Raw genomic sequence first — 18,663 nt, 5'->3', positions numbered from 1 at the left:
CTGTTTAGACTGGCTCATCTAACAGGCTTCTATATTTTTTTTTTGTTAAAGAACATTTATTGTTGTCAAACTGTTATGAGTTCAACATTTAACATTTGTAGTTCGCTAAAGAATTTCCCTGTCTAGATTTTAAAAGGATGCAGTGGGAGCTCATTTATCAACAAGGGGGACTCTCAAGGAGGACCAAAAGTGGATCTGGGACCTGTTTATATTAGTGTGTTGGAAAACATATATGTGTTATTTTCAAGGTTTTTATTGTTGATTGGTGAAATCTAATGCCACGTACACACGTAGCCGTCTATCCGACGGACTTAGTCTGGCGGACTTCCCGCCAGACTGCTGGCGGACTTCCCGCCAGACTGTCCGCCGGACTTTCCGAACAGGCTACTTGCCCACACATGGCACTTTTTCAGCGGACTAATACGGCGTACTAAGTCCGCCGTACTATCCGCCCTACTTAACGGACTCGCCCACGCACACGGAGGAAAGTCCGCTCATTTTGAGCGCGTCTCCAGGTAGGCGGGGCCCGCGAAGGAGACGCCGCTGGCCCCGCCACCTGGTATGGACTTAAAGGGGAACCCCAACGCAGAAAAAAACGGCGTGAGGGTCCCCCCAAAGTCCACAACAGACCCTTGTCCGAGCATGCTACCCGGCCGGCCAGGAAAGGAGGGGCGACCGAGCGCCCCCCCCTCCTGAGCCGTACCAGGCCGCGTGCCCTCAACATGGGGGGTGCCTTGGGGAAGGGGGGGCCGCGCGGCCCCCCCACCCCAAAGCACCTTGTCCCCATGTTGATGAGGACAAGGGCCTCTTCCCGACAACCCTGGCCGTTGGTTGTCGGGGTCTGCGGGCGAGGGGCTTATCGGAATCCGGGAGCCCCCGGATACCGGCCCCCCACCCTATGTGAATGAGTATGGGGTACAATGTACCCCTACCCATTCACCTGTGAAAAAAAGTACAAAAAAAACACAACACACAAGATAAAATAATTTATTGCACAGCTCCGGGGGTCTTCCGTCTTTGGGGGTCTTCTCGCCGGACTCCTCCGCTATCTTCTTGTAGCTCTTTTGCTAGCGGAGGAGCCCGGCATTCTTCTTTCGACTTCGGGGCTCTTGCTCTTCGGTTCTTCTGCCGGGCCACCGCACCTTCTTATAGCTCTTTTACAGGCGGTGGCCCGGTCTTCTTTCGTCGTTGCCGCCGCCGCCTTCCGTTCTTCTTCTTCTCCTGGAGATGTTGACTCGACGCTTTCTCCGGCCGCAATGCCAGGGACGCGTTGCGCGGCCACTTATATAGGGATATAGGAGCCCGCCTACCTGGAGACCCGCTCAAAATGACCGGACTTTTCTCTGGGCGGGAAAAGTCCGTTCATTTCAAAAGTACGGCGAGTTCAGCGGGAAGATTGCAGTGCAAAACTACTTTCTAAGTCTGCCGTACTTTCGGGTCAAAAAAGTATGCCGGAGGCTACACACGGGGGGATTGTCTGGCGGACTTGAGTTTGCCGGACTTTTCCACCCACTTGTTTGATCGTGTGTACACGGCATAACACACCTTAAGATGCACTTTACCTGCATTTTACATTATTATTTACTCTTTTTTGTTCAATTGACTCCCTTGCAAACATGTAAAATGGTGAACATGACTGAAAACGGACTAATTGAAATTTGCATTGCACTTTTAGTGTGTTTGTTTTCAAAGCAGTAAAAATCTGCACGCTGTACTGCAAAGCATTGCACTAATGCGAAGAGCTTTAGAAATCATAAAGGGAACTATTTTCATTGTTGTTTTCGGCTAAGAATTGGCATTATAGCGCATGTTACAATGCAGTGGTTTGAACTGGCACTATGGTCAGACCTGGTGTCAATGCATTGCTAGGGACATTTCAGGACAGGAATACACATTTGGCTGTAAGTCATAGCTAATTGAAACTAAATATTATTCTTTTATTCTGCCTCTAGAAAGTGTTTTTTGCTCTTTGTGCCCTGAACGCTCTGACAACCACTGTGTGCTTAGTAGCAGCTGCCCTGCGATACCTACAGCTACTCACCACTAGAAGACCCTGCACAGTAAGTGAGTGAAACGTTTACTAACATATATTTCATACATTTTTATATGGCCAACTAAAAGGGAATGAAAGGAAAAAAAAAACATTACTGTATCTGATGATTTAGAATTGATAACTACAGTGTGTATATACTGTATCTGTTCCTTTAAATACCACACATGGCAATTAATCTTTTAAAGGAAGGGGAGCAAATCCAGGTAAGCCTCTGTGGTGAATGTGTTGCTCAGTCTCTTAAGGCCTAGTGAAAGCTGTTTGTTTTCCTGCATTAAAAACACATGACTTTTATAGCATGAAAATGGAAAATTGTATACTCACCTTTCCGTAATTTTCCTTTCCTGACGCATCTTCATGGCAGCACACACTGGGTTGTGACTCCGCCCCCACAACCTGACAGGATTGGATTAACTATAAATTTGAAGGGGAGACACCCTGCTGCATTCTCTGTAAATATCATCACAAAAGAAACAGGGAGGGCAACTGTGTGCTGCCATGAAGATGCGTCAGGAAAGGAAAATTACGGAAAGGTGAGTATACAATTTTCCATTTTCCTGACGCCTTCATGGCAGCACACACTGGGAAATAACTCGCCAGTCGGGTGGGTGCAAGTAAAATAATATTTATTCCTTATAATGCTGAAGAATTGGCTCTAATGACGGATCTGCCGAAGTCGGCCATGGATAAATGAGCAGAATCCACCTTGTAGTGGGAAATAAAGGTATTCCTGGAGGACCACGTTGCTGCCCTGCATATTGTCTCTGGTGAGACCCTGCAATATGCTGCCCAAGAGGTAGCCACTGCCCTAGTTGAATGAGCCCTGATGTCTTCAAGAATCGCCATATGCTGGGTGGAGTAAGCTTTTTTAATGGTTCTGACTAACCAGGATGCAATAGTGCATGAGGAGGCGGCTTGCCCACGCCTGGTTCCATGGGGAATGATCAAAAGAGAGTTAGTTTTCCTAAAAGAGGTGGTAGCAGTTAAGTAGTTCATGATGGTTGTTTTGACATCTAGTGGATGAGGATTACCCTGATCGTCCGTGAAGAATGGAAGGATGATGGTTGTAATGGAAGGAAGTTGCCACTTTGGGTATGAAGTGTTCGGAAGGTCTGAGGACTACTTTGTCAGGAAAGAGAACTAACTTAATGCTTGGATCTCCGACACTCTCCTAGCTGATGTAATCACAATGAGAAAAGACCGTTTTAAAGTCCCATAAAGAGATTGTTCCATTTGAAACTAACGGAGGAGAAGCGAGAGCATGGAGAACTATTGAAAGATCCCATGATGGAAAGACTGGCCTCCTGGGGGGTTTAATGTTTAGATAGGCTCTGTAAATTGGATTACCAATGGGTGGAATGCCCACTTAGTATCTGTTTTAGCTGACAGAGCTGATACCTGAACCTTTAGGGTACTTAAGCTTAGACCCTTGTTGACCCCCGACTGGAGGAATTCCAGGACCTGAGAGGGTTCCGGAGAAAGGGAATTCCATCCTTTCTGTTGTGCCATGAAGCAGATACTTCCCCAAACCTTTGAATAGATGGTATTGGTAGTGGCTTTCCTGGCTTGCATCAGGGTTGACTTCATGAGAACAGCCTTGCGCTCTTAGTCTAGCCCTCTCAATCTCCAGGCCATCAGGTGCAATTTCTCTGATGCAGGATGTAAAAGTTGACCTTGAGACAGAAGATCCGGAGTTATTGGGAGAGGAACTGGAGGTTGAAGGCTGAGCTGTAAGAGTGTCATGAACCACGACCTCCTCGGCCACAGTGGAATAATCGTAAATACCGTCACCGAGGATCTCCGAAGCCTGGATAGGAACCTCACAATTAACGGAGTTGGAGGGAATATATACCCCAACTTGAAGTTCCATGGGTGAACTAGACAGTCCACTCCCTCCACTGATGGGAATGAACCTCTTGACAGGAATCTGTGGCACTTGGTATTTGTCGGAGTGGCTGCTAAATCTACTTCCGGCATTCCCCAGATTTCCGTAAGGAGGGAGAAAGTCCGAGGGTTCAACCACCACTCGTTGTTGGATAGCGTTTCTCGACTCAGGCAGTCGGGTAGTATGTTCTGTGCCGCTGGAACATACACTGCTTTTAAACTTGTTAGATGTATCTGAGCCCATTCTAAGATGGGCCGAACTTCTTCCATCAAGGTGGCACTCCTGGTACCCCCTTGCTTCTGAACATAAGACATTGCTACTTGATTGTCCATTCGAATGAGCACATTCTTGTCCGTCAGGAATGGTGCGAATGCCCTTAAGGCGTAAACGGCTTCCTGAGCTCTAGAATGTTCGAGACCAAACCTTGAGCCTGAATATGCTACTGGCCCTGGGCTGCCTGGTCTTGATAGTGGGCCCCCCAACCGCTCTGGCAGGCATCCGAAGTGACTACTTCCGGGTCTGGAGGGACTATCGGTTTGTATTTCCCGAGATTGCTCGGGCGCGAGCTGTATCTTGTTTGTTTTGGTGTTCAGATCTGCCCCTAAAAATATATTTTGTGTGGGTCGCAGACAGCTCTTTTCCCAATTGATTATCCACCCACTTCTGGAGGGTTGTAAGGAGGATCTCTCGGTGATGAATCAACGTCTCTTGATCCTTTGCTAAAAGTAGGATGTCGTCCAGATAATGGTTGACGCGTAATCCCTTTTCTCTGAGGAAAGCCACCAACGGTAACAATACTTTTGTAAATGTCCTGGGTGCTGAAGAGATGCCGAATGGGAGGCACTGGAATTGGAAATGATGTTGGTTTATGGCTAACCAGAGAAACTTTTGAAAGGCCGGATGAATTGGTATATGCAGATAAGCGTCCGATAAATCTATTGAAAGCATCCAATCGCCCAGATTTATTGCTAGAAGTATGGATTGAAGGTTTTCCATTTTGAAAGCCTCCACTTTGATATCCTTGTTGAGCATCTTGAGGTCTAATACAGGACGCAAATCCCCTGTCTTTTAGCAGAAACAAGGAAGAGTAGAACCCTCTTGCCTTTTGGCATGATGGGACCTCCAGGATCGCTCCCTTTTGTTTCAATTCTGCTATGTACTTTACTAGCAGAATCCTTTGGGGTACTGAGGATGGTACTCTGGTTGCCTGGAAATGATTTGGTGGGAGTCTGTTTTTGAATTTCCACCTGTGTCCGAATCGGATTGTGGACAATGTCCATAAATCCTTTATATGGTCTGACCAGTTCTTGGTGAAGTTCCTTCTGTTCCCCTGCCGGGGTGGCCTTAGATTTCTGTATCCTTAGAAAAAAAGGTTTTGTGTTTTTCCAGTCCCTTCTAAATTCCCTACCAGGAGAGTAGGACCTGGACTCTCTATATTTGTCCGGAAGATTACGTCTGTAAACAGGTCCCTTCTGCGTCTTGGGTCTCCTGTCGGAGGGGATCAGGCCTGACTTCCCTCCTGTTACCTTGGATATGGCAGAGTGTAACTTGGCACCGAACAGATTTGCGCCATCATATGGAATTCTGCACCAATTTATTTTTGATGCTGTATCGGCCATCCACGGTTTGAGCCATAGCGCTCTTCTCGCTGTTACGGAGGCCAGCATAGCCTTGGCTGAAGATCTGATAATATCTACTGATGCCTCTGCTAGCTTGACTTCTTGCAGAGAGGAAATAATCTTTCCCATTTCAATGCTATCCTGTAGGTCTTTTTCTATTTTAGATGCCCATCCTGAGATGGCTGTGGCCACTGCTGCTGTGGTAATTGCTGGTCTACAGACTCCCCCAGCCATGGAATATGCCTTCTTCAATTCTAGGTCCATCTTTCGGTCGAGCACATCCCGAAAGGAAACAGCATCCTCGATTGGTAGTGTGACGTGGCGGGTGAGGCGCATTAATGAGGAATCGACGATGGGAGCATTAATTAAAGGCTTCACTTTTGACTCTTTTAAAGGGTACATCTTGGCTAATCTGTTTCTAAGACTAGATCTTTTGTCAGACCTCTCCCACTCGTCTTTAATGAGATCCTCCAGCTCCTCTATAAATGGGAAGGATAACGGATCTCTTTTTAGGTTTGGAAAATATTTCCGTATTTTCTGAGGTTCCGCCGCATCATCTTGCCAGCCGAATGCTTCTTTAACGCCCTTTGCAAAGGGTTCCACCAGGGAAAAATCAAAGCCCACTGACATCTCCTGACCCTCATCTTCAGAGGAAGATTGTGATGCTTGAGTGAGATGGGGGGTCTGCTGAAGATGTACTGGGAGCAGCTCTATCTAATGCTGGTGTTGTTGTTTCCAGTATGGACTCCCGCACTGATTCCCTTATGAGGTCTGTAGCAATTCTTGCGTCTGCGACTGGCAAGTTATCTGGCAGTGCCGGAGCGCCGCATACCCAGCAAGCGTTTGCTGCAGGTTGGGTGTGGCGGCTTTGACATTGTGAGGAAGGAGATCTCCTGCGACTTGATCGACTGTGGCGTGAGTAGCTATGTTGTGAGTGGCTGTGTCTTCAGTGCCATGAAGGGGATCTTGAGCGGCTCCTGCGGGACATCCTGCTAGACGTATGGCTAGACCTTCTCCCATGGCTGGAACTTGCGCCTCTTGATCTAGATGGGCTGCCAAAAAAATGCAGCATTTAACATCTGGCATTCTTTTTTTTCTCCCCTTCAATACTTACCTTGCCCGGTAAAGCCTCTTACCTAACTTGCTGATGGTGGTCTGCGTGGACAGTGGACTCCATAGAAAAAAAGGGGTGAAGGACAGTCTGAGATAGAGAGAAATAATGTGTACATATATATATATGCACACATATACACATACAATTCACTTATAAATATAAATATATATATTATTTATTAACAAAGTTTATCTGCAAGAAACAATATAATAACAATAATAATATATATAGGAGTCCCACAGGGACTTACCTGGAGACTGCAGAGTGATCTACATGCAGAGGCAGCAACCTTCCTTAAGTTTTGCAGATTGCACAGCAGAATCGCAGAGAAATACAGCTATGTATTTGAAAATAGCGCCATTGCGGTGGCTAATTGACGCTCTGCGCATGCACAGAAGCGTCCCGAGTGTTCCGGCGCCATTTTGGATAAGGGAACACACATTAAAAACATAGGGGGAAAAAAAAAAAAAACCACTAGCACTGCACGTGCTCAGAGTGGCCGAACAGCGCCATCTAGGCTGGAATTACAGCATAGAGAAAACACCACTGAAGGAGAAACAAACGGCGGCCATGACAGAGGACTACAAGAGACAGCAATCCCAAAGGTAGAGAAAATAAGGGAATATAAACCACCACTTACTATAGGAATAAAAGATGGATATTATTTAAATAAGAGGAAATAATAGGCAAAAGAAGAAGGGGAGTCCACTGCAAAGCTTTAAAGCTTTGGTAATGCCAGAAATCCAGTAGCCCCTTGAGACCACCAGAGCGGGGGTTCCCTCCATAGAAGCTCCTTTAGAGACTGTACAGGAGGGACTTCCAAACAGGAGAGGCTTGAACCTGCTGGGGCGAATGCGGTAGAGGCTTATTCATCTGTAACAGGAAAACTCCGTCCGTCCAACCTGTCAGGTGAGGATAAAAAAGAGAATGCAGCAGGGTGTCTCCCCTTCAAATTTATAGTTAATCCAATCCTGTCAGGTTGTGGGGGCGGAGTCACAACCCAGTGTGTGCTGCCATGAAGGCGTCAGGAAAATGCATTTCAAGTAAAAATCTGGTTCATATCTATGTTCTACAGTTTAGTGTGTTTCAAAGGTAAGCAAAGCAGCTAGCACTTCCACCTGGCAGCACTGGGGTTGTCAGTTTGAATCCCAACCACAGCACCTGCATGGAGTTTGCATGTTCTCCCTGTGCCTATGTGGGTTTCCTCTCACTCTCCAAAGACATGCTGGTAGTTTAATTGTCTCCTGTCTAAACTGGCCCTAGTATATGTATGTATGAATGTGATTTAGGAACCTTAGATTGTTGGCTCCTTGAGGGCAGGGACTCATGTGAATGTACAATATAAATGTACAGTAAAGTGCTGTGTAAATTGATTAAAGGTGTAAATGAGCTCAACATATGCTTTAAGGCTGGGTTCACACTATTGCGAATTGGATGCAGGGATTTCTCTGCATCCAATTTGCATAGCAGGAGATTGTGACCGACTCTCTCTATGTTTCACACATCTCCGCAGCGGCTCCGGTTCGAATTGCACAGGATCCCTTTGCATCTTTTGGTCCTTTTCAGGTCCCTTTCAGCCCAAAATTTGGGCTGAAATCGGACCTGAAACTGTGAATGGAGACGCACCGGACTCCTGCTGTGAGCTGGGGTGTGCTATGGTGTGAACCCAGCCTGAATCACACTCTGATCTACTATTCATCAGATGCTTTGTGCAAAAAGATTGCAGCCTAATGTCATGCCTTAAAACATAATGCTTGCTCTTCACTTTTTTCAGTTTATTAAAGTGTAAAACAAGTTAAAGTGCATACTCCTTAATAGAAAATGCAATGTTTTGCGCAGCCACAAATAATGACTATTCTCAGCACTTTTACATAGTTACAGCTATCACCAAACACCGGTCATTTTAAAACACAACATTTTGTAATATGCAATTGAAACATTCCATTAATAGATGTTGGCAATAGAACAGTCGTTAAAGAGGAAGTAAACCCTGATGGGTTTACTTCCTCTTTTTTTCCCTGCAAAGGTAAAGCATAATGGACTACTATGCATCGCATAGTAGCTCATTATGTGTCACTTACCTGACACAGGAGCCAGCGAAGTCGCCGCTGTCCCCTTTAGTCCGCCGCATCCATGTTGCTGGTGGCGTCTCGCAGCTCCGACGAATCACAGCGGCGCAGCCGCGATGACGTCACTCCCGCGCATGCGCACGGGAGTCGCGTCTCGCAGCTCTGCCGCTGCCATACGGCGAAGCCGTCACTCCCGCGCATGCGCACGGGAGTCGAAAAATTAGGCAAATCCATTCTTGGATTTGCCGCATTTAGTGCGCCTGCGCGCCGCTGTCTACGGCGCATGCGCCGTAGACAGCGGTGCCCATTTTCGGGCAAATATCTCCTAAACCATATAGGTTTAGGAGATATTGCTTGGACCTACAGGTAAGCCTTAATCTAGGCTTACCTATAGGTCCAAGTTGTTTGGAAGGGTTTACTTCCTCTTTAATAATGACCTGAAGGGGAGCTGAATAGGTGCTAACAGGTAAACAATAAACACCATCCCCGCTAACCTCGTCCTTGATACGAACCTGATGGGGAACAGAATAGAGCTGATAAAAAAACAGCATGACAGCATGTACACAAACAATACAGACTCCACCTACATTGTCCTAAAGAAGGATCTGATGGGAACTGAATAGCATTAATGCAGCCAATGATATAACATACCTCACACTAAATCAACCAACCACAATTTCAGTACTGCCATAATTACCATTTTTTTCTGAAATAGATATAGTTATATATATACAGTATCTCACAAAAGTTAGAACACCCCTCACATTTTTTGTAAATATTTTATTAGATCTCTTCATGTGACAACATTAACACTTTGCTACAATGTAAAGTAGAGTGAGTGTACAGCTTGTATAACAGTGTAAATTTGCTGTCCCTTCAAAATAACTCAACACACAGCCATTAGTGTCTAAACCGCTGGCAACAAAAGTGAGTATACCCCTAAGTGAAATTGTCCAAATTGGGCCCAATTAGCCATTTTCACTCCCTGTTGTCAGGTGACTAATTAGTGTTACAAGGTCTCAGCTGAGAATGGGGAGCAGGTGTGTTAACTTTGGTGTTATCGCTCTCACTCTCTCATACTTGTCACTGGAAGTTTAACATGGCACCTTATGGCAAAGAACTCTGAGGATCTGCAAAAAATGTTGCTCTACATAAAGATGGCCTAGGCCAGTGATGGCGAACCTTGGCACCATAGATGTTTTGGAACTATATTTCCCTTGATGCTCATGCACTCTGCAGTGTAGTTGAGCATCATGGGAAATGTAGTTCCAAAACATCTAGGGTGCCAGGGTTCACCATCACTGGCCTAGGCTATAAGAAGACCCTTAAACTGAGCTGCAGCACGATGGCCAAGACCATACAGTGGTTTAATAGGACAGGTTCCACTCAGAACAGGCCTTGCCATGGTCAACCAAAGAAGTTGAGTGCACCTGCCGGCGTCTAAAAGTTGTCTTTGGTGAAATAGAGGCATGAGTTTTGCCAGCAATGCTGCAGAGGTTGAAGGGGTGGGGGGGGGGGGGGTCAGCCTGTCAGTGCTCAGACCATATGCCACACACTGCATCAAATTGGTCTGCTGCTGTCCCAGAAGGAAGACTCTTCTAAAGATGATGCACATAAAAGCGCGCAAACAATTTGCTGAAGACAAGCAGACTAAGGACATGGATTACTGGAACCATGTGCTGTGGTCTGATGAGACCAAGATAAACTTATTTGGTTCAGATGGTGTCAAGCGTGTGTGGCGGCAACCAGGTGAGAAGTACAAAGACAAGTGTGCCTTGCCTACAGTCAAGCATAGTGGTGGGAGTGTCATAGTCTGTGGCTGTATATATATATACACAGTGAGGGAAAAATCTATAAAAGTATTTTATCCCCTGCTGATTTTGTACATTTGCCCACTGACGAAGAAATATCATTTTAATGGTGGGTTTAACAGCAACAAAAAATCCAGAAAAACCCATTTCAAAAAAGTTGTAAATTGATTTGCATTTTAATGATTGAAATAAGTATTTGACCCCTTCACAAAACATGACTTAGTACTTGGTGGCAAAACCCTTGTTGGCAATCACAAAGGTCAGACGTTTCTTGTAGTTGGCCACCAGGTTTGCACACATCTTAGGAGGGATTTTATCCCACTCCTCTTTGTAGATCCTCTCCAAGTCATTTTGAGGCTGACGTTTGGTAGCTCGAACCTTCATTAGCAAACTTCAGACGGGCCTGTACATGTGCTTTCTTGAGCAGGGGGACAAATTTGAGGGCGCTGCAGGATTTCAGTCCTTAACGGTGTAGTGTGTTACCAATTGTTTTCTTGGCGACTAAGGTTCCAGCTACCTTGAGATCATTGACAAGATTCTCCTGTGTAGTTCTTGGCCGATTCCTCACCGTTCTTATGATCATTGAATCTCCACAAGGTGAGATCTTGCATGGAGCCCCAGACCGAGGGAGGTTGACAGTTATTTTGTGTTTCTTCAATTTGCGAATAATTGCACCAACTTTTATCACCCTCTCATCAAGCTGCTTGGGGATGGTCTTGTAGGTCCACAATCTTGTCCCTGAGATCTTTGGACAGCTCTTTGGTCTTGGTCATGGTGAAGAGATTGGAATTTGATTGATTGCTTCTGTGAACAGGTGTCTTTTCTACAGGTAACAAGCTGCGATTAGGAACACTCACTTCTTTTAAGAAAGTGCTCCTAATCTCAACTCATTACCTGTATAGAAGACACCTGGGAGCCAGAAATCTTGCTGAATTGATAGGGGGATCAAATACTTATTTCACTCATTAAAATGCAAATCAATTTATAACATTTTTGAAATTCATTTTTTCCCCTGCCTCTAAACTCTCCTGCATGTTATCCACAGCCAGTGTGTCCAGGAGCAGCAGAGTTTTGGCAGAAAAAAAAAAACAACCGACGCTGCTAAAGTCTATTTAACCGCTTCCTGACCGCCTCACGCAGGTATACTGCGGTAGAAGGGCACGTACAGGCAGATTAACGTACCTGTACGTTGCCCTTTCAGAGGCAGCTTGCGGGCATGCGCCCACCGGGAGCTCCATGACTGTGGGTCCCACGGACTTGATGTCTGTGGGCATACCCACGATCATCTCACGGTGAGGAAGAACAGGGAGATGCTAATATAAACAAGCATCTCCCCGTTCTGCCTAATGACACTGTCACTGATCACCGCTCCCTGTAATCGGGAGCGATGATCAGTGATGTGTCACACACAGCCCCTCCCCCCCCACAGTTATAGTCACTCCCTAGGATACACTTAACCCCTACAGCGCCACCTAGTGGTTAACACCTTCACCGCCAGTGACATTTTTACAGTAATCAATGCAATTTTTTAGCATTGATCGCTGTATTAATGCCAATGGTCCCAAAAATGTGTGAAAATTGTCTGATGTGTGCGCCATGTCGCAGTCATGATAAAAATCGCCAATCGCCGCCATTACTAGTAAAAAAAAAAATTATCAATAAAAATGCCATAAAACTATCCCCTATTTTGTAGACGCTATAACTTTTGCGCAAACCAATCAATAAATGCTTATTGCGATTTTTTTTTTTACCAAAAATATGTAGAAGAATACGTATCGGCCTAAACTGAGGAAAAAAATGTTTTTTTAAATATATTTTTGGGGTATATTTATTATAGCCACAAGTAAAAAATAATGCGTTTTTTTCAATATTGTCGCTATTTTTTTGTTTATAGCGCAAAAAATAAAAACCTCAGAGTTGATCAAATACCACCAAAAGAAAGCTCTATTTGTGGGAAAAAGAGGACGTCAATGTTGTTTGGGAGCCACGTCGCACAACCGCACAATTGTCAGTTAAAGCGACACAGTGCCGAATTGCAAAAAGTGCTCTGGTCAAGAAGGGGGTAAATTCTTCCGGGGCTGAAGTGGTTAAATTGCCAGAATAAATAAAAATTATGGTCAATGAAATAAATAAATGCCCAATTGCCTAACGCTGCGAAACTGGTTTGAAATAATCCAGCTTAGGTGAGTTTTTAACTCTGAACTTTCTCCTGTTAGAAGAAACAGCATTTTACAATAAACCAGTATGCACAAGGCCCTAAAATACTAAGTAATGGACCTATTTTATTATGAAAAATGTAATGGATTCATTTTATGCCCTGATAAAAAACTGATACTGTATTTGGGAATGAAGCTAAAGAAAAAATAGGTCCATCCTTTTAGCTGTCAATATTGGGTTTTACATACTGTATATATGATTCCTCTAATGCTATCATTAATCAGTAATATTTATAACATAAAAAAAAACACATATCCATAATGCCAAAAAATGTAATCTAAACAGAAAAAACATTAATAAACAAAAAGTCATAATAATGTGTCAGATCATATTCCCTATTAGGATCATGAAGCATTGAGGTCTCCAGGTTTTTAATTCAAATGGCTTACTTCTTTACCTTCTTTGACTGTCTTCCCTACCACCATGCCTTAATTGAGGAACATAATCCAAAACCTGAATGCAAAACTGTGAAAATTAATGTCTCTCAAGCATAAAATGTTAAGCAACAGCCTGTTCAATCAAATGATTATACATGGCAGACTTGTGAGAGGAGAATAATGCTCTGAGCTATCTCCGCAACATATAAGCCACAGAGACACTTCAAGCAATATACTACTACATATACCCAGAGTTGCAGGTATAAAAAAAACATTTAATTTTAAACATTGTCCCCTTAGCCCTTGTACACACGGTCGGAGAATGTGTCGGAATGAGTCTTATCGGACCGTGTCGTCAGATAATCCGACTGTGTGTGGTATGCATCGGACTGATTCCGTCCGAATCTCCATCCGACCCAATTTTCCAACATGTTGGAAATATTTCCCGACCAACTGGGCCGGACGGACCTAATCCGATCATGTGTAGAGCATTTTGATTGGACCAAGTGCCAAGCATGCTCAGATCAAATTCCTACATCAAAGCTATTGGCTACTAGCCTGAATGTAGTCCCATCGTAACGAAATTACGTCATCACGTTATGAAAGATCGGATTTTTCGCCAACTTGGCCCAACCGTGTGTATGCAACAGTTTCGGACACAATCCGTCGGACTAAATCCGACGGGCAAAATCCGACGGATTTGGTTGGCAAAATCTCCAACCGTGTGTACGTGGGCTTACAGGGGTGATATCCCCATTGTTCCATTAGGACAAGGAAATGTGCCCTTCTTACAAGAAAAAACTCCCCAAAATCCTGGGCCTTTTGAGCCAACATCAGATTTAACAGGTTTGTCATGAACAGAAGGTTATTACTAATTGTACAAAACTCCTTTTTTATTCTTCTATGTTGATCAGTGTATTCTGATGGTGAGAGAGTCTCCGCTGTCATGATACAATAGCCCAACAGAGAGGACTCCCTCATCCACCTTAAACTTGTGGATGGGGGAAATCGTGTTATTTATATTTTTGATCAGCTGGCTGATAAAAAAACAAACAAAATGAAACTGATCCATCTATGGCCAGCTCAACCTTGGATGCAATACTTACCATCAATCCATAACTTCAACATTTCGGATTGGGGCCAACAAATCGGTTGCGACCCCTTTAAATGTCAAAGTTTCAGTTGGTCACACTAAACGTAAGGTAGGTCACAGATTGTGCAATTTTCTTTCCTTCAAACACTGGTTAAAGGCAAGAAAATTGCTCAGTTCCCAGTGTCAATGTGGATGGGGTAATTCCTCTGAATCCACCCCACTATTGTGTTCTGCAGGCGGAAAGCAAGTGGAGCCGTCCCCACCGGCAGAACACAATGATCACTATGGTGACTATAGCGGTTGTCAGTGATCGGTCGAGAGATCAACTTCAGTACAACCAGCCTGCCCATAGATGGATCAAAATTCTAATCAAGAATTTTGATCTGTCTATGGCCAGCTTAAGTGATATGTGAGATACACCTGACTCGTTACATACATTAAGGGGAAGTGCATGGCAACCATTCAGCTCTTAAGAGGAAGTAAACCCTTCCAAACAACTTGGACCTATAGGTAAGCCTAGATTAAGGCTTACCTGTAGGTCCAAGCAATATCTCCTAAACCTATATGGTTTAGGAGATATTTGCCCGAAAATGGGCACCGCTGTCTACGGCGCATGCGCCGTAGACAGCGGCGCGCAGGCGCACTAAATGCGGCAAATCCAAGAATGGATTTGCCTAATTTGTCGACTCCCGTGCACATGCGCGGGAGTGACGTCATCGCGGCTTCGCCGTATGGCAGCGGCGGAGCTGCGAGACGCGACTCCCGTGCGCATGCGCGGGAGTGACGTCATCGCGGCTGCGCCGCTGTGATTCGTCGGAGCTGCGAGACGCCACCAGCAACATGGATGCGGCGGACTACAGGGGACAGCGGCGACTTCGCTGGCTCCTGTGTCAGGTAAGTGACACATAATGAGCTACTATGCGATGCATAGTAGTCCATTATGCTTTACCTTTGCAGGGAAAAAAAGAGGAAGTAAACCCATCAGGGTTTACTTCCTCTTTAGCTTTCATTTTCAAACGTTAACTGAAAAATCTGAGGCTAGAAGCTGGTTGCCATGCACAGTTGCTCCAGACTCTGTGTGCTCCGGCTTTTTTTAATTCCCCCTCACTGTGCTTAAAAACACTGACTTGGTTACACATACAATATCTCACAAAAGGGAGTACACCCCTTTGTGAGTACACCCCTCACATTTTTGTAAATATTTTATTATATCTTTGTGACAACACTGAATAAATTACACTTTGCTACAATGGAGTAAGTAGTGAGTGTACAGATTGTATAACAGTGTACATTTGCTGTCCCCTCAAAATAACTCAACACACAGCCATTAATGTCTAAACCACTGGCAACAAAAGTGAGTACACCCCTAAGTGAAAATGTCTCAACTGGGCCTAAAGTGTCAATATTTTGTGTGGCCACCATTATTTTCCAGCACTGCCTTAACCCTCTTGGACATGGAGTTCACCAGAGCTTCACAGGTTGCCACTGGAATCCTCTTCTACTCCTCCATGACGACATCACGGGAGCTGTTGGATGTTAGAGACTTTGCACTCTTCCACCTTCCATTTGAGGATGCCCCACAGATGCTCAATAGGGATTAGGTTTGGAGACATGCTTGGCCAGTCCATCACCTTTACCCTCCGCTTCTTTAGCAAGGCAGTGGTCGTCTTGGAGGTGTGTTTGGGATCCTTCTCATATTGGAATACTGTGCTGCCGTCCAGTCTCAGAAGGGAGGGGATCATGCTCTGCTTCTGAATGTCACAGTACATGTTGGCATTCATGGCTTTCTTGAAGAAACGTAGCTGCCCAGTGGCGGCAGCACTCATGCAGCCCCAGACCATGACACTCCCACCACCATTCTTGACTGTAGACAAGACACACTTGTCTTTGTACTCCCCACCTGATTGCCATCACACACGATTGACATCATCTGAATCTGAATAAGTTTATCTTGGTCTCATCAGACCACAGGACATGGTTCCAGTAATCCATGTCCTTAGTCTGCTTGTCTTCAGCAAACAGTTTGTGGGCTTTCTTGTGTATCATCTTTAGAAGAGGCTTACTTCTGGGATGACAGCCATGCAGACTAATTTGATGCAGTGTGTGGCGTATGGTCTGAGCACTGACAGGCTGACCCCCGACCCCTTCAACCTCTGCAGCAATTCTGGCAGCACTCATACGTCTATTTCCCAAAGACAACATCTGGATATGATGATGAGCACACGCACTCAGCCTCTTTGGTCGACCATAGCGAGGCCTGTTCTGAGTGGAAACTGTCTTGTCTTGGCCACTATGCTGCAGCTCAGTTTAAGGATCTTGGCAATTTTCTTATAGGCTAGGCCATCTTTATGTAGAGCAACAATATATTTTTTTTCAGAGCCTCAGAGAGTTCTTTGCCACGAGGTGCCATGTTGAACTTCCAGTCACCGATATGAGAGAGTGAGAGTGAGAGCGATAACACCAAATTTAAAACACCTGCTCCCCATTCACACCTTAGAACTTGTAACACTAATAAGTCACATGACATTGGGGAGGAAAAATGGCTAATTGGGCCCAATTTGGACATTTTCACTTAGGGGTTTACTCACTTCTGTTTCTAGCGGTTTAGACATTAATGGCTATGTTGAGTTATTTTGAGGTGACAGCAAATTTACACTGTTATACAGCTGTACACTCACTACTTTACATTGTAACAAAATGTAATTTCTTCAGTGTTGTCGCATGAAAAGGTATAATAAAATATTTACAAAAATGTGAGGGGTATACTCACTTTAATGAGATACTGTACAATGATGTAAGTGTATGATTAGAGCATGATGACAATATATTATCTATATCAAAAGAAAAGTATGTATATAGATGTAAATGAGTCCTATTATAGAAGGTACATTCCACAGATAGAAAGAAAAACATTTCATGCCTCAGACAAGATACTACTAGGATTTATAAACCTTTACATGGAAAATCAACAAAGACTAGCATCCCAAAATTCTGGCTTATTCCCAAATCCATAACAACTAGATGTCTTCGGTCAGCATCTTTTAACCCACTTCCTCGGAGTCCAGGTGGTCATGGACCTGCCCCTGCCTTTGGCTGAACAGTGAAAGGAGAAACAGCACAGTGATGAGCCCATCACTCACCTGTGTAACTGTATAACTGGGAATGAAATGGCACAATCAAATTAGGCGTCCTCCTTTTCTAGACAAGGCTGTGTTGTGTTACAGAGCTGTGTAAACATCAGAACTGGCTGGGCAAATCCTTAGCAGGTAAAACAGCTCTCATATGTCTTTCACGTGTATATTTAGCCGTTTGTCTGGAATTCAGCTATGAAGTCTTTGATTTTACTCTTCTAGGGTTAACCGCTTATTCCACTTCTTAGGATGAATCCCAGGTGTCTGCAGAGGAAGTAGAAGAGCAAGATCAGGTGCCAGACCCTGATGATTTTGTTCCACCTGCTCCCCCACCTTCATATTTTTCGACATTCTATTCGTACACTCCTAGAATGACACCAAGGTAAATGAGTTTATACAGGTAATGTTACAGAATAAAATAAGTGATACCTAGTATTAGGTCTAGGTAACACTTGGCTGTCTTTGGACCCAGTTTGTATCTCAGGTGCCGTTGCTACAGATCCTATGGAAATTATGCTTGCAAACCTTGTATTGTTACAACAAATTTATATTAGTCTTTATGTGCAGGTCAAAAAAGTATAATTTGATCTGTACATAATGGCAGTTAAAATAACATCACAAAAAGTTTTTTTTTTTTTTAATTATTCCTATTTAACCTCTTAATGCTAATAGACCATATTTAACTCTTCCCTTCTTCCTATAAAATGAACCTGTCAGAGGGTCAACAGAATTAAAATGGCAGTACTCTGTAATGAAAGCAGATTGTCCCTATTTGTTAAAACTTCACTTTTTAGCAGAGCTCTTTGACATCTTGGGTTACTGAAACAACAGTTCCCACTGCTGGCTGCTGTGGTTCCTCGTGCTGACCCCTAGTCCCTGCAATATACAATAGTGACATAAAGGTTTGTGGGAGGAACCATAGTTACTAAAGGAGAACATGTTATTTTACATACACCACACCCAGGAGTGTTGAATGAATGGTGGTTTCTGATCATCTGATCACTGTTAGCTCTGCTATAACGACCACTTGCAGGCTTCATTGATTATAAATAAAAACCTTCAGTCCCCAGATGGACACTTCCATCTTCTGGCTCCAATGTCCATCTGAAATGCCATGTTTTTAATAGTGCAGCTGTCAGGTACAGTTGTACTGCAATAATAATAATAATAATCCATTTATTTAAAAATAGAAAATACATATTTTTGTTCCTTTTATATTTTTGCAGTCTACATTTTAGTCAGCCTGTAATAAAAGCAGAACTTAAAGCAAAAAAAAAAGAAGGACCTCCATAAAAAA

The 18,663-nt window shown here is 44.2% G+C and overlaps 1 protein-coding gene across 3 annotated transcripts in view; it reads left to right on the top strand.

Annotated features, from left to right (window-relative positions):
* The window catches only part of ENTREP1 (endosomal transmembrane epsin interactor 1), a 133,627-nt gene that overhangs the window by 68,785 nt on the left and 46,179 nt on the right, over window positions 1-18,663 (top strand). For 2 of the 3 annotated variants that reach the window (XM_077474967.1, XM_077474969.1), the window contains exons 5-6: window positions 1,953-2,060; window positions 17,615-17,748. In XM_077474967.1, the coding sequence (XP_077331093.1) occupies window positions 1,953-2,060; window positions 17,615-17,748 (242 nt within the window). The remainder of the gene's footprint in view (window positions 1-1,952; window positions 2,061-17,614; window positions 17,749-18,663) is intronic. The other variant, XM_077474968.1, reaches the window with a different exon arrangement.

This window comes from Lithobates pipiens, unplaced genomic scaffold, assembly GCF_037356315.1.
Source record: "Lithobates pipiens isolate NorthernLeopardFrog02 unplaced genomic scaffold, aLitPip1_a1.2 Scaffold_13, whole genome shotgun sequence".
Classification (NCBI taxonomy): Eukaryota; Metazoa; Chordata; class Amphibia; order Anura; family Ranidae; genus Lithobates; species Lithobates pipiens.
The sequence above is the reverse complement of the archived record's forward strand: the minus strand, read 5'-3'. Positions and strand labels throughout refer to the sequence as shown.